Genomic DNA, 17039 nt, shown 5'->3' with positions numbered 1-17039 from the left:
ACGGAAGCTACACAGTGGGGAAGAGCATCTGCATTCCCTGACTCTGCACAAGACCCACGCCTAGAAAACGTTGAAGAACTCCTCTAAACTGACGAGGAGAAGGCCATCCAGCATAAAAATGGGCACAAGGTTTGAACACGTACACTGTAAGGAGAGAGATCCAAATAGCTGACGGGCATATGACTGGCAGAAAAATGCAAATTCAAGCCACGCTGAAATACCGTGACAGTTTTCACCACCAGAAGCCCTAAAATGTCAAAGAGTGACAAATACCAGGGACTGATGACTGTGTGGAGCAACTGGAATGCCTTTGCTGGTGGGACAGCAAAATGACACAGCCACTCTGCAACGGCAGCATCTCATCAAAGCTTTAAATGTTCCCAGCCTTCTCGGGAAAGCCTGCCTTTCCCTCTCTGCCAGGTCAGACACCTCCACGCCACACCAGAGTGACTCTAAGGCACGCACATTTTTACATCTCTGAAATCAGGGTGCGCCCTGATGTAATCAGCGTTTTCCTTTCAGGTTTACCCCACCCACCTCTCCTCCACGGTACTTCAGCATAGTCGCTAACCACACTGATAAACGTCTGTTGGAAACAGACTGCCTTCTTCCCCACAGTGAATTCTAAAACTGGAATTACTGGGTCAAGAGGCATGCACATTTTCCACTTGTTTTTTAATTGCACGAGTACATCCGTATTTCTAAATTCAGCAATGTTCTGCACAAATCGTCCCAGCCCCAGTCCCTCCCCAAAGGCTCCACTCCCAGCAGTTTGGAATATATCCTTCCAGACTCTGTTCTTCGCATTTACATGCATATCCGTACATGGTGCATATGTTACTAACAGGTACCAGCAGTCTCCTTTCCAACAGGATTGTGGCGAAACACAGGAATAAACGGGAGGGCCAGGCCGTCACCAAATCTGGAATCAGTCCTCATTTCTTCCCAATCCGATAAGTAAAAATCATCTCATGGTCTAAGGCTGTACTTTCCCCATCTACACAGAACTCAACCTATCAGTCTTTCCTTTAAGGTTTTCCAGATTTTAAGAGGCCGCCCCTCCACGCTGCCCCAGCACCCTGAAGTTATACGAATATTCTCCTAAGCGTTCATCGCTTGCTAGCAGAGCTTGGCTTTATTACCACCTGGCTCTTGACTCCATCTGGAATTTATGTTTATGTACAACATGAGAAGACTGTTTTCTCATCCAGGTAGTCAGCTCTGCTGACTGCGAGCCCTCCCGGGCGCACTGGATGCAAACACCATTTCGGTCACACAGTAACTTCCCATCCCTACCTGGGCTGCTTTCTGGACGCCCTGTGGTCCACTGAGCCACCTCTGGGGCAAAGCCACACCACGCCTAGATTATCGGAGCTTTATGGTAAGTTTCAGTGTTGGGTGAAGACAGTCCTCCTCATTCAACTGTTAAAAACGTATTAGCAATTTTTGCCCATTTTCTTTCCATATTAATTTTTTAAAACGTTTTTGTCAGTTTTAAAAGCTTGGCTTTCTTGCTGGAATTTCATTAAATCGCTGTAAGAAAGCCAGATACTTTTATGACATTATATCTTCCTATCCAGATATTCTGCTTAGTCTTTTTTCTTGTCTTTTGCCAATTGTTTAAAATTTTTTTCTTCATGTGAATCTGGACCTTTCTTGTTTATTCCGAGGTTTTACTGTTTATCACTATTGTGAGTGGAATTTTAAATTTTTTCCACTTTTAACCGAATATTGCTGTTGACTATTGTACATTTTGTATCCACTTTTCTGAGTTCCTTTATTCTCGTTTTCAATTGACTCTTGAATATTCCAGCTAGAGACTCATTCTGTATCTTCCAGTTTTCACACTGCGAATTTCTCTTTGCTGTGCTTCACATTAGCCAGAACCTCAGGGTTGAAGAGAGACACTAGGGGGCGTCCACGGCTTGATCCTGGTTTTAGAAACTTCCCACTTAGCGCACCACAGGCTGTCAGTTCTTGCAGCTCCAGCATCACCTGGGGAGCTCGTCAGAAATGTAGAACCTTGGGTCCTACTTCCTGAATCAGGATCTGCATTTTAATAAGATTTCCCAGGTGTTTCATATAGACTCTCAAGTTCAAGGAACAATGGTCTAGACGATTTCTATTGTGATTTTGCTTATGAATTTGGTAACAGGAATAGCTGTGACTGGGGAAGACTACCACATACTTCCTGGCATCTAAGGATGCCTACAATACGCTTCCCTCCTCCTTGCCTGCGGCTGTCATGCATTTGAGGGTTTGCTGTCCTCACTCTGGACCAGCCCCATGTCCTAGAACTCCCAGGCGTTGTCAGCCATCACTTACTTCCTCATCCACATCCCTCCAGCTGAGGGGGGATGTCATCCTGCTTCAGCTCCCGCTGTGGGTGCCAGGGCCACAAGCAGCGCACAGTGGGTGCTCAGAAAGTACCTGATTTGACTTGAGCTGTCAATTTTTTATGGCTCAGCCTGGGTGGGGGCACCTTCCTCCTCTCTCTGTGCAGATGGATCTCCCTGCTCCGCTACCACCTTTGGCCATGAAGGACCCTACAGAAATCCCCGCCCTCAGCACCCAGCCGCTCCGCTCCCCACGTGCTCCCCACCAGCCAGACACCGCACTTCCTGGTGTGTGCAGAAGACCAGATCCCCGCCAGAGCTGCCCGTGTGTGAACAGCATCTCAGAAGGGCGCCCTGGAGCCCGGTCGCCGGCGGACAGACCTCCCGCTCACCCTCAAGCAAGGGCCCCGAGGCAGCAGCACGAAGCTCTGCCCAGGGCGTTGCTCTTTGTTTACTGACCAGACGTCTTGGTTTCTGGACGTGGGGTCAGCAGGAGAGCCTGCCTCCCAGACTTGGCTGGGGCCCAGAACGACCAGCCAGGAGTGAGCAAGGAGAGAGGAGGCCACCCCTCTCCACCCCGCTTCAGGAAAGAAGGAACACCAGCAGCTCTGCCCTGCAGTCACAGAGCCGGGCTGGGGGTGGGAAGGCGGCGGCTGTGGTGTCCTCGCTGGTCCCTCTGACGGGCTCTAGGGGTAAGGCGAAGGCAAGGGCCCTGGCGGCGCTGCCAGCGCAGGTCCAGGACGACCTCGGCCCCCACCCCACGGCGGGGCCTGGGCCCAGGGGCCACCTGCAGGGGTGGAAGCCCAGCCACCAGTGTGCCGAGGGCTGCAAAGCCCACCTTCTTCTGGTCCCCAGTCCCTTCTGGGTGGCAGATGGCCACTGGTAGGGATCGGAGTCCGCAGGAAGAATCTGGCTGGGTCGGGAGTCTCTGGGAGTCCCTGGGCGTCCTGGCGTCCCAGAAGGAGCCACCAGCCGTCAAGGCAGGTAGAGCGCTACCACCACGTAGATGACCCAGCTGGTGGACACAAAGACCCCAAAGAGCAGGCTGAAGAGCACGAGCGAGCGGGCCTTGCGAGAGGCGTCCTCAGCCTGGGCCAGGTTCCCCCTGCGCAGGGCCGCACGAGTCTGCAACGAGACGGGGAGGGTGAGCGACACCGTCGGCCAGGCCCGGGCACAGTCGGGGAAGCTGACCCGGGAGACGGTCCGGGGCCTGCCCGGGCCACAGCTCACAAAGGAGCAGGAGTGATGGAGCTGGTGGCTGCCAGCTCTTGGGAACCTGCCCTGGGCCTGGCACAGATCCACCCTGTGTCCCCTCTCCTATGAGCCTCACAACCCTGTGTTGGGTGTCATCCTTGCAGATGAGGAAACAAGGCTCAGAGAAGTGACCCACCCTGGGGCCACACAGCTGGTGGTGGAGCCAGAATTTACAGGCAGGCAGCAGCCTCCAGGGCCCCACCTCTGAGCTGCTCTGGGAGAGGCTTTCTCCCCACAGTCCTGTCCTGCTTACGACCGGAGAACTTGACCACAGAAGGGAGTCAGGGCTGTTGCCAGGTCAGTCTTGAGCAGAAGCCCAGGGACTTCCTACTCTGTCTCTCAGAATGTCCTCACACTGGCTTCACACTGAGTTCCCAGGGCCTAACCCCTTGCCTGGTAATGGTCAGTAACAATTAGGAGGGAGGGAGAAGAAAGGGGAGGTGGGTGGATGGATGGATGGTAGGTGGACAGACAGGGAAGGGTAGGTGGATGAGTAGCCGGATGGGTGTGTTAACAGATGAATAGAAGGGTGGATGGATGGATGAATTGATGGAGACTAGAGAGGTGGTTGGTGGATGGATGGGTGGGTGGGTGGGTGAGTGGGTGAGTAGACGGACAGGCAGCTAGGTAGGTGGACAGGTGGAGGTGATGGATAGAAGAAATGAGTGGATGGATGGATGGCAGTCTCTACCCCATTAAACACAAGACCCCGCTGGATGGCCAGTTCCTTGGCCTCAATCATTCACACCTTCAATGTGAATTGTTTCAGCCAAACTGTCTACAGCAGATCTGGAGTGGGAGGGGACAGAGACAGGAGAGAGCAAGGTTTCCACAGACAATTGGGCAGTGCCTTCCCAGTGCCTGCCACCCTTCTGACGAGGAAATATCAGAGACCCAGTTGCTGGGGAAGGGGCTGTGTGGACCCCACCCAGGGCACTGGCGGCTTCATGCCCGGGGGCGGTACCCAGCTCTCCGCCTACCCACACCTACCTCGTGGGAGTAGACGATGGCAATGAGCCCGGTGAGCAGGCAGCAGAAGAGGGTCACCAGCACGGACTCCATCATGTAGTCCTTGGGCAAGGGCCTGTGTTCGGCCGTGGCAGGGGCTGGCACACCGGCCACAGGGCTGTTGTACTGTAGGGGCAGAGGCCACGGCGCGGTAAGGGGGCCGGCCCCAGCCTCCAGACACCGCAGTGAGGGCACAGCCAGCCAGCCATGGAACGGTCACTCCTCCCCCTTCCAAGCCCCACCCAATGAGGCTGCAGGTCAAGAGGGGCTGGGTCAAGGCCCCCCTTCTGCCTGCTCCCTTGGCATCCTCAGCCTGTCACCCAGCCCCCAAGGGTCCACTCTACAGATCACTCGGTCCAGGGTCCGGTGTCTCCATGCCCACACTGGGCTCCCCACCGGGAGGGCCTTGAAGCTCTCCTCCACAGGCAGCCAGGTTTGGTTTTGTTTTTCCTAAAAATCTAATCAAATCATCCCCTCACAGCGGATCCTACCTTCCCATCCTCCCCTCCCCACTAAGTGGAACAAACCACCATCATTCCTAGAACACACCAGGCTTGGCACCCTGCACACTGTGCTGAGCCCTCCTCTTCTCTGCCTGAACTCTCCTATTCATCCCTCAGAACCCAGCTCAAATGCCCCCACTTCTGGGCAGCCTCCCTGGCTGGCCCACTCCCCAGGCTGAGGGAGCGCTTCTCTACTCCTCCTCTGGGCGCAGAAGCGTCCTCAGCAGGGGCGGCTGTGACCTGTCACCACCTGTATGCCAAGCTCTCCCGCCCAGGGAGGGAGGGGTGAGTGGGCAGAGTGGGGGGGGGGAGTGAGTGAACAGAGAAGGGGACGGCGAGCGAGCGGGGGTGGCCGCGGGCTGACTCACCACGGGGAAGGGCGCGAAGAGCGCCGGCGCGGGCGGCGCGGGCGGCGCGGGGAAGAGCGGCGCGGGCGGCGGGTACAGGGCCGCGGGCGCGGGCGGGAAGAGGACGGGCGGCTGCGGGAAGGGCGGGTAGAGCAGGGCCACGTCCTTGGGGTCCGGCGGCGCATAGGGCGGGGGCTCGCCCACGAAGCCGATGTTGGCGATCCCGCCGGCCGCCGCCTTGGGCGCCTGCCGGGCCTCGCCTGCGGCCTGGGCCTGGTCGGGGGGCGCCGCGGAAGCCTCCGCCGGGGCATCGGCCAGGGGCGTCTCCGTGCCCTGCGTCGGCGGACTGTCTCCGTCCGCAGCCGCTTCCTCGCTGGGCCCTCCGTCCTCATCCAGGAGCTGCGGGCGGCGCGGGAGCTGCGGGAGCTCAGGGCGTGCGGGGCTCCGAGGGTCCTCGAGGGCCGCAGGGCTGCCGCCCCCTTTCGGGTCCATTCCTGGTGAGACATGGCAGGGGCGGTGAGCCCCTGGGGGGCCGCCGGTCCAGGTGGGAGTCCTCCCCGCGAAACCCCAAAACACAGCCCCTCCAAGGAGAAAGTCACCACCACCAGGCCGGTCCTGACCCTTCCTGCACTCGGGCCTCTCCAAACGGGGCTCTTGAATCTTTATCCAAAGTGAAAAACTGGGACAAGAAAACCAGGCTCAGAGATGTAAAGTTCCTTCCTAGCGGTCACACAGGTAGTACCTGGCCAGCCCTGCCCGCCTGCCTCTGTTCCAGGTTGCCTCTGCTGGGAGGTGGTCCTGCCACCAGGCCCCGCTGCGGCCCCAGCCTAAATCCAGGAAGAAGCTTCAGCCCGGGGCAGCCCCCTCATTGGCTGTCCTGAGACAGGCTCCAGTGGGGGCTGGTGTGAGGAGATGAGCTGAGCCAATCAGATTCTTGGCTCTGGAGTTGTCAGACCCTGGCTTACTGAGTGACCTCAAAAACCCACCCAGGAGGTCACTAAGGGCCCAGTGCCTACTGAGGCAGAGAGGGAACAGAAATGTGAATGGGGCAGGGGAGGGCCAGGGAGAGGCGAGGGGCAGTGGATGGAGAGAAGCCCACCCAGCATCTTAAAGCAGGGTCTCCTGGGCCCTCAGCTGTCCAGCTGCCTTCCGGCCCTGGCCTCCAGCATCCACATGACAAACTGTGGAAGCTGGTCCCAGCAAGTCCTGAAGGTCCACCTGCACCTCCAAGAGCATCCTGACAAGCTGAGCACCTGTAGGCCTCAGGCAGGTACTGGAGGAAGGGCCTGGAGGGGTCCTGGGGCAGACACCCTGGACCTGGGTGGGTATTCAAGGACACACACAGGAGCAGCAGCTCAGGGCCCAAGGCATGGCTTCAGAGGTTCATTTCCGAAGTGTCTTTAAGGGGTGTACAAGGTAAACAGACAACAGCGACAGCGCTGGTGAGGGCGGAGGAGCCTTGCTGGAATTCCCACTCCCATCCCCACCCCACCCCCACCCCACCCCCATAGAGCTGGTAGGTGGAGTCAGAGGCCAGGGATCCGTAGGGGAGGTAACCGCAATGGCAGGGAGTACTGAGCCCCTCAGAGCTCCCCACCCCACCTCCTCCCAGCAGCCAGGGTCTCACTCAGGGCTTCCGCTCCTACAGGCCTGTGGTGGTGTTTAAGCCCCCACACCTCCACCCATGCTGTTCCCTCCATTTCTCTACACCCTGAATCTGTGCTTGGCCGTGTGACTTGCTTTAGCCAATGGGACCTTAATAAACATCTTGCAAACAGAGGCTTTAAAAATCTGTGTCTCTCCATGTTACCGGGGCTGGTGAGGGTAAGTTAGTGTTGAGTGGGGACAGTTTCAGTTTGGGATGATGATAACGTTCTGGAGGTGGGTGGTGGTGATGGCTGAACAACAATATGAATGTACTTAGTGCCTCCGAACTGTATACTTAAAAGTGGTTAAGATGGTAAATCTTATATCTTTTTTGCCAGTTTTTTAAAAGCCTGTCTCTCCTGCTGATCACTAAAAATGCTAGACAAAATACAAAAGAAACCACCCAAAGACCCCAAAAAGTGAACAAAACAGGTAAATTATGGAGTGGAATCAAAATGCAGAAATGACCATAAAGGGGGTGAATTTCCCCTTTTTTTCCCTCTTGTTTCCCTCAAAGCTCGGAGCGCCAGCCCCAGAGCCACAAGACAGAGCAGCAGAATGGGACGGGCAGCTAACACTCCACTAGAAACCCTGTCATTCCGGCCAGAGGAACCAGGAAAGGGCCCCCGCAGAGTGGAAAGAGTGAGGAAATCCTAGAGAGGAAGTAGCTTCGGGGGGGGAACCCCCTCGTTCTGTATGTGAATTGGGGCGACCAACATACTCAGTTTGTCCAGGACTTCCTTGAGTTCACTGCTGACAATCACACGTCCAGGGAAAGCCCTTGGTCTCAGGCCAACTAAGAGGAATGGTTCATCATCTCAGAATGAAGCCACACAAGTCCTAGACTCACTCCCAAGCTGCAGGTGTAGGGGACAGACTCAGACCAACATGGGAAAGACTCTGAAAACTGGACCACCAAAACAGCCAGAAAACAGTGAAAAAAATGGCAGTAACTGCATACCTATCAATTACTTTAAATGTAAATGGACTAAATTCTCCAAAAGACAAGAGTGACTGAATGGATGAAAAGATCTGTATGCTGTCTGCAAGAGACTCACCTCATTTTTTTCTGTTTAATGGAGATAATGGGGATTGAACCCAGGACCCCAAGCATGCTAAGCATGAGCTCTACCACTGAGCTGTACCCTCCCCACTAAGACTGACTTCAGATGTAAGCACACGTACAGACTAAAAGGAAGGAATGGAAAAACATATTCAATGTAAAAAGAAACCAAAAAGTGTGGGGTAGCTATACTTGTATCACAAAAAGAGACTATAAAACAAAGACTGGAATAAGAGACAAAGAAGGGCATTACATAATGATAAAGGGAGTCAACCCAAAAGAAGACATCACATTTGTAAACACGTATGCACTCAACAAATGGGCACCTAAATATAAGAGCAAATATTAACAGACCTCAAGAAAGAAAGCAGTAATAGGAGACTACTTTAATACCCACCTTACATCAATGGATAAATCAACAAGACAAAAAAAAATCAATAAGGAAATACACCTTAAGGACATGTTAGACCAAATAAACTCAACAGAAATGTACAGAACATTACATCCAAAAGCAACAGAATACACATTCTTATCAAGTGCTCATAGACCATTCTCCAGGATAAATCATCGAAGACCACAAAGTAAGCCTTTAAAAACTTAAGAAGTCATATCAAGCATCTTTGCCAACCACAACTGTATGAAACCAGAAATCAATTACAAGAAAATTGGACAATTCACAATATGTGGGGATTAAACAACGCTACTAAAAAATTGAATTTAATTTAAAAATAAAAATTCCAAAGATAAAACAAGTACAAAAGTAAAAAATAGAAAAAATGAAAAACAGAAAAAGGGAAAAAATAAAAAAGAACCCCCCCCAAAAAAATGCTACTGAACAACCAGTAGGTCAAAGAATAAATCAAACAGAAATTAAAAAAATACCTTGAGAAAAATTAAAATAGATATAGGATAGTGAAACTCAGGCGATGCAGCAAAAGCAGTTCTAAGAGGAAAGTTCCTAATAGTAAATGTGCGTCCAACAGCAAAAATCTCAAACATTCTAACTTTACACCTCAAGGAACTCGGGGGAAAAAAAAGCCCAAAGTTAGTAGAAGGAAGGAAATAACAAAGATCAGAGTGGAAATAAATTTTAAAAAGACTATAAAGACAGTAGAAAGTATCAGTGAAAGTAAGAGCTGGTTCTTTGAAACGACAAACAAAATGGACAGATCTTTAGCTAGAATCATCAAGAGAAAGGATTCAAATAAATAAAATAAAGAATGAGGGGGGAGGGTATAGCTCAGTGGTAGAGCGCACACCTAGGAGGCTTGAGGTCCTGGGTTCAATCCCCAGGACCCCACCCCACCCCCAGCTAAAAGAATAAATAAATAAACCTAATTACCTCCCCTCTCCAAAAAAGAAAAACAAAGACAAAAAAAACCTCCCAACAAACAAAAGTCCAGGACCAGATGGCTACTAAGCATTCAAAAATTGAATAGCAATCCTTCTCAAACTTTACCCAAAAAATAGAAGAGAGAGAACACTTCCAAATTCATTTTATGAAAGCGGCATTACCCTGACACCAAAACCAGAAAAGGACGCCGCAAGAAAATCAGAGCCCAACATACCTGATAAACATGGATGTAAAAATCCTCGACAAAAAAATCAGCCAATACATTTCAGCAATACATTAAAAGAGTCATGCCTCATGATCAAGTGGGATTTGTTTCAGAGATGCAAGGATGATTCCACATCTGCAAAAATCAATTACTGTGGTACACCACAGTAACAAAATGAAGGACAGACATCATATGATCACCTCAATAGGTGCTGAAAAAGCATTTGACAGAATTCAGTATCAATTTATGATAAAAACTCTCAACAAAATGGGTATAGAGAGAATGCACCTCAACATAATAAAAGTCATATGTGATGAGCTCACAGCCAATATCATATGAATGGTAAAAAAATGAACAGCATTTCCTTTAAGATCAGGAACAAGACAAGCGTGCTACTCTCACCACTTTTATTCAAAAGTATTGGAAGTCCTAGCCACAATAATCAGACAAGAAAAAGAAATGGAAGAAATCCAAATTGGAAAGAAGAAGTAAAACTGTCACTACTTCAGATGACATGATGTTATATATAGAAAACCTTAAAGATTCCACCAAAAAACTGTTACAACTAATAAATGAATTCAGTAAAGTTGCAGAACACAAAATCAATATACAAAACTCTGTTGCATTTCTATATGCTAATAACAAATTAAGAAAATTAAGAATTTCTTAAGAAATTAAAAAAATCCCATTATCAAGTAGAATAAAATAACTATCAAATAGAATACTTAGGAATAAATTTAACCAAGCAGATGAAAGACCTGTACACTGAAAACAATCAGATGTTAAAGAAAGATATTGAAGAAGATACAAAATAAATGCAAAGATATTCCATGCGCATGGATCAGAAGAATTAATGTTAATTAAATGTCCATGCTACCCAAAGCAATCTACAGTTTCAGTGCAATTCCTATCAAAATTCCAATGGCATTTTTCACAGAAATAGGAACAATCCTTAAATTTGTATGGAACTGCAAAAGATCCCACAAATAGCCAATGAAATCTTGAGAAAGTCCATTGACAGATGACTGGATAAAGAGGCTGTGGTATATTTATACAATGGAATACTACTCAGCTATAAACAATAATAAAATAATGCCATTTGCAGCAACATGGATGGATCTTCAGAATGTCATTCTAAATGAAGCCAGAAAGAGAAAGAAAAATACCATATGATATCACTCATATGTGGAATCTAAAAAAAAAAAAAAAAAAAAAAAGACAAACGAACTTATTTACAAAACAGAAACAGACTCACAGACATAGAAAACAAACTTATGGTTACCAGGCGAGGAAGGGAATGGGAAGTAATAAATTGGGAGTTCAAGATTTGCAGACACTAACAGATAATTATTTGCAGATAATATATATAAAATAGATAAACAACAAGTCTATACTGTATAGCACAGGGAACTATATTCAATATCTTGTAGTAACTTATGGTGAAAAAGAACATGAAAATGAATATGTATGTTCCTGTATGACTGAAGTGCTGTGCTGTACACCAGAAATTGATACAACATTGTAAACTGACTGTACTTCAATAAAAATATTTTAAAGAAAGAAAGAAATCTTGAGAAAGAACAAAGCTGGAAGTATCATGCAGCCCAACTCCAAACTATACTACAAAGCTATAGTAATCAAACAGCATGGTATTGGCATAAAAAACAGACACATAGATCAATGGAACAGAAGACAGCCCTGAAGAAAACCCATGGACGTATCATCAATTAACGTATGACCAAGGAGCCAAGAATACACGATGGGAAAGGACAGTCTCTTCGATAAATGGTGTTGGTTGCAGGGAGGGTGCAGCTCAAGTGGTAGAGCTCATGCTTAGCATGCATGAGGTTGTGGGTTCAATCCTTGGTATGTCCTCTAAAAATAAATAAATAGACCTAATTACTTACCCTCAAAAATTAAAAAAAAATTTAAAGTGTTAGGAAAACCAGACAGTACATGCAAAGAATAAAACGGGACCACTATCTTACACCATACATAAAAGTTAACTCAAAATGGATTAAAGACTTGATCCATTTTGATCCATTTATATACACATATACACATTTATAAACACATATACACATTTATAATAGAATATTATTCAGCCACAAGACCTGAAACCATAAAACTCCCAGAAGAAAACACAGGCATAAGCTCCTTGACATCAGTCCTGACAATGATTTTTTTAGATATGAAATCAAAAACAAGCAACAAAAGCAAAAACACTCAAGCTGGGACTACATCAGACTAACACGTTTCTGCACAGCAAAGGAAACCACCAACAAAATGAAATGGCAACCTATCTAATGGGAGAGAATATCTGCAAATCACATATTTGATAAGGGGGTTGATACCCAAAATACATTAAAAAGAATACAACTCAATAGCAAAAGATAAACCACAATTAAAAGTTGGCCACAGGGTCTGAGCAGATATTTCAAAGACGTACAGAGGGCCAACGGGTACATGAAAAGATGCTGAGCCTCACTCATCGGGGAAATGCAGATCAAAACCACGCTGAGCCATCACCTCACACCTGTCAGAATGGCCATCATCCAAAGAAAACAAAATTACAAGTGTTGGTGAGGAGGGGGAGAAAAGGGAACCCTTGTGCATGGTTGTGGGAATGTAAATTGGTACAGCCACTATGGAAAACAGTATGGAGGTTCCTGAAAAAATTAAAAATAGAACAACTGTATGATCCAGCAATTCCACTCCTGGGTATTTATCTGGAGACCAAAAAAAAAAAAAAACCACCCTCAAAAAGCTATATGCACCCACATGTTCATTGCAGCATTATTTATAAAACATGGAAACAACCTAAGTGTCCACCAACAGATGACCAGGTAAAGAAAATATACACACATACACACACATATATATATATACATTCACAGTTAGAATAGACTATTATTCAGCCAAAGAGAAAAGAATGAAATCTTGCCATTTGCAACAATCAGGTGAGAGTTTGGAGGCAGCCCCTTCAGCTTCTGCTAAATCTTAAGGTGGCTGCTTCCCGACTGTTGACTTGAATCTAACCTCTCGAGAAACTCAAGCCTCAGTGTTGAGAGTACAGAGCTTCCTCGACTTACCATGGGGTTACATCCTGATAAACCCACCAAAAGTTGAAAATATCTTAAGCCAAAAATGCATTTAGTACACCTAGCCTCCCGAGCATCATAGCTTAGCCCAGTCTACCTTAAGCATGTTCAGAACACTTACCTTCACCTACAGTTGGGCAAAATCATCTAGCATAAAGCCTATTTTAGAATAAAGTGGTGAACAGCTCATGTCATTGATGGGATATTGTATAGAAAGTGAAGAACAGAATGGCTGCCTGGGTTCAGAAAGGCTGTAAGTGTATTGGCGGTTTACTCTCATGATTTCGTGGTGCACTGAGAGCCGTGGCACAGCCACTGCCCAGCATCACGACAGAACATCCTACTGCACATTGCCAGCGCGGAAAAGACCAGAACTCAAAACTCAAGGTACAGCTTCTCCCAAATGCTTATCACCTTCATACCATCGTAAAGTCAAAACATCAGAAGTTGAACCATCCTAAGGTGGGGGTTGTCTGTAACTTGCTGTGCAGGGATCAGTAAGTCACAACTACTCAGCAATAGGGAGGAATGAAGTCTTGACACCCACAACAGCCCGCACGGAAGGATCGCTCAGTCATGCCGAGGAAGAGAAGCCAATCAGAGAGTACGTGCTACACGATTCCGTTTATATCAAACCCCAGAAGATGCCAGCTCTCGTGACAGAAACCCGGGCAACAGCTGCTGGGGATGGTGGTGGAAGGAGGGATTACCAAGAACACCAGGAAAATTTAGGGGTGGTGAAGATTATTATTTTGATGTGGTGATAGCTTGACAGACACATAATACGTCAAAACTGATCAAAAGGCACATTCCAAACACGGGTGGTTCCTTACACAATTCTACCCCAACTGAAGTTATAAGATTCTTTAAAGAAAATGATGTTTTAAAGCACCTGCACATTGGGCTTTGCTTCCTCACTGCCGGGAATCCTCCTGCCTCCAATGTGAGGAATCTAAAACCAGCCCGCTGGACGGGCCACAGGGAGGAGAACGGGGGCTCCCAGCCAAGGGCTCAGCGATCCCCAGCCCACCCCACCCCCCGGGACCTGGCCCTGACCAACAGAACCACCCTGCTGACCTACAAAACCATGAGAAATAAAAAATACTTGTTTTAGGCCACTAAGCTTTGGGTTGGTTTGTTACACAACAAAAGCCAGCCAGTAACTGACACTGGAAGGTCCTCTGGGAGCTGGTGCTGGGAAGAAAGTGACCAGGATGAGGACAGGACAGTGGGAAGGAGGCAGAGGCTGAATGAAGGGAGAGACAGCGCTGACCTGAGCCAGAATGGGGACAGAGGGCCAGAAGGGACTGGACAGGTGGACGGATGGGGCAGCAATGAGGACACGCATGGGGCCGGCATCCAGAGGGGAAGTGGGGAAGGGAGTTGTCCAGAGCGATAGGGCAGACCAGACCCCTCTTTCATCACCTCCCTCAGTGCCCAGGGCAGAGCTGGGGTGGTGGTTACCGGATGAGGAGCTGGAGCCCAGGGGCCAGATGGCCTGGGCTGTGCCTCCTCAGTTTCCTAATCCTTAAAATGGGGATGGGGTGGTTATTGTGGGGATGAAATGAGTGTATGCATGTCTTGGGCGCTCAGCTAACACTGGACTTCATTATCTGAGGTTAGGAGAAACTGGCAAGGTGTTCTGGCCAGTTTGTGGAATCTGTAAGCTGCAGAGGAAACCGAAGCCAATGAGAAATGAGGTCACAAGTAACGTCGGAAAGGTTTGTGACTTCTAAGTTTGAGCCAGAGAGCTGGGCTCTTCCAGGAGGACCCTGGGGCAGGGACGGGCGGGGTGGGTGGTGTTCAGGCCTGCTCATCAATTGGAGGGTGGGGGTAGCCTTAATATCCCTGGGGGAGGTGCCAGGGCTGCTTCCCAACCTCACCCACCCAGCCAAGCACTGGAGGTTTCCTTTTCTTTTTTTTTTAATGGAGGTACAGGACCTCCTACGTGCTAAGCATGCACTCTACCACCGCTGAGCTATACCCACCCCCCTGGGCTGGAGGTTGTAAATCACCAAGGCAACAACTACCAAAGTAACACTGTTTTCCAACCATACCAGGGGGCCTTCCTCTCAGCCCAAACCCACCAGCCCGGTGCATAAAGCCCCCAAACCCCTCTCTGGATGTGCGTCTAAGCAGAGGCCAGCCGGCCAGCCATTCCACGCCTTGGAGACTAGCGTTCTAGGCTCAGAAACACAATTCCGTACACAGACCCTACGAAAATACCATGATTTAACCGGGTCAGGCGCCTGTGGGACTGCTAAGTGGATGAAGCTTTGCTGGTGAGACATGCAAGTGCGTAGTGGCCACGGCGCTCTAAACAGCACAACCATTAGGAAGCGTTCATCAGGTTCCAGGCCCTGAGGACCAGACATCACTTCTCCGCTAAGGCTGAACCAACTTTGCCACCCAGTGACCTCTGGCTGTACGACCTTGTAGGCATGTGACTTCAACTGCCCATGCCTCCCCTTCCTCACCTGTAAATGAGGATAATAATAGTAACAATCATTTAAAAATAATAGCAGGGAACAGGGGAGCTGGCTCTGTTCTGAGAGCTCTGTTACAGTAGCTCAGGTTCAGCCTCAGGTATGCCTTTCTTTTTCTGATGGGGTTTTCAAGAGAGAACTGAGGCTCAGAACAGGTAACCTGAGCCTGGAAGGCGCTCCCTGTGGGTGCCGGCGTGGGGGTGCCCCGCGGGCCGCCGAGCCCCTGCCCCAGTTATCATAACAAAAACCGCAGCTACCCCAGGCCGCCAGGGCAAATTCCTGGCCCGATGGCGAGGAGATAGGGCCGCAGAGTAAATAAATTTGCTGGCGGGGCTGCGCGGCTGTGGCCTCGGGTTCTCGAGTTCTAGATACCCGAGCCTCGGCGGGACATTCCAGCCGGGAAGGGGGGCCGGGAGCGCGGTAGGGAGGTGCCCGAGGGTCTGGGGGGTTCCCGGAGGCCGGGAGTGGTGGCGGCAGTTAGAGCCAGGCAGGTCCCGGTCCCTTCCCGCAGCAGCATTCCCTGGGAGCCGGCTGCAGAAGAAATCCAGGTGCACCCCCGCCCCAGGTTCTGGTGGGTTGGGGGGAGTGGCTGGAGGGGTCAGGCTGGACTCTGCACCGTCCGCCGCTCTGCGTCCCGCCACTGTCGCCACCACCCTCTGCCCTCGTCAGCCTGGGACTCCCAAGGGCAGGGCGGCGGGGTGGGGGGCCTCGGATCACCAACCCCTGCCCCCTCCAGCGCCTGGCTGCGATGCCAGCGGCCGGAGCTGCTCCACTGAGCCTTTCCGCGGTCACACCCCGTCTGCCCATCTCTCCGGCTCGCCCCCCGCCTCTCGCGGTCTGATTCGGTCTTTGGGGTCTCCTGTCTCTTATCTCCCTCCCTGGCCCTGGCCCTGTCTCTGCTCCTCTGGCCAAAGTCGTCACCTACCCCGACCCAGACTTCAGCCTGGCCAGATGGGGGAAGGATGGGGCGTGGGGAGAGGAACAGGCCACCCCTAAATCGTCACTGCTGGGCACCTGCTGCCCGCTCGGGGCTGCTCCAAGGGCTGCCCCTCCCCAGCTCTCCCGTAAGGGCGCCGGCCGAGCAGAGAGTGGACGCGGCCACGGTGCCTGAATTTCCCGCTGCAGCCTCCCAGGCCCCCAGTTCCGGGCGGGAGGGAGAGGCGTCCCAGGGCAGGGCCGGGTGGGGGGCCCCACGGAGCGAGCCCATTGAGCGAGTCCGCGGGCCGGGTCGCCCCCGCCCGGACCCCCGGGAGCCGGAGATGCGCGCCCCGGGCCCGCCGCCCCTACCTGCGTCCATGGCGCGACGAGCGGAGCTGCGCGCCTCCCGCCGCCGTCGGGCCCGGCTCCGCTTTCGCGGGCGGCTCGGGTTTCCTGGTGCCGGCTGCGCGGCCGGTTAATCATTGACCGCCTGGATTGCCCGCGGCTGTGTCAACAGGTCGCTCCCCGCGCGCCGGGGCGCTGGGGCCCGAACCTGCGCGCGCCCCTGCAGGACCCGCGCCCCGCGGCCCCCGGGGCCGGAAGGTCGGCGGGCGGGTTGGAGGAGGGAAGCAGGCGGGGCCGAACTGGAACAGGGCAGGTGGAGCCGGTAAAGGGGCGGCGGAGACCGGGGCCGACCGGAGAACCCAGCTGGATGCATTTGTGGCCAATGAGGACCGTAGGGAATCAGAGTTGCCGAATATTCCTTTGTATTTTTCCCAGCAAGAGAAGCCAAAAATACAGATTTTCATGTGATCTC

The 17039-nt window shown here is 50.9% G+C and overlaps 1 protein-coding gene across 1 annotated transcript; it reads right to left on the bottom strand.

The window, feature by feature from the left end:
- Positions 1–658: 658 nt before the first annotated feature.
- Positions 659–16778, bottom strand: PRRT1B (proline rich transmembrane protein 1B). The gene is made up of 4 exons (XM_072959013.1): positions 16592–16778; positions 5470–5942; positions 4581–4724; positions 659–3461 (listed from the first exon to the last, which is right to left on the bottom strand). Exons 1-4 carry the CDS (start codon positions 16599–16601, stop codon positions 3312–3314), a joined length of 777 nt encoding a protein of 258 aa, XP_072815114.1. The 5' UTR covers positions 16602–16778; the 3' UTR covers positions 659–3311.
- Positions 16779–17039: the final 261 nt, after the last annotated feature.

This window comes from Vicugna pacos, chromosome 4 (genome assembly GCF_048564905.1).
Source record: "Vicugna pacos chromosome 4, VicPac4, whole genome shotgun sequence".
NCBI classification, from domain to species: domain Eukaryota; kingdom Metazoa; phylum Chordata; class Mammalia; order Artiodactyla; family Camelidae; genus Vicugna; species Vicugna pacos.
This window is presented reverse-complemented; position numbering and strand designations above follow the sequence as displayed.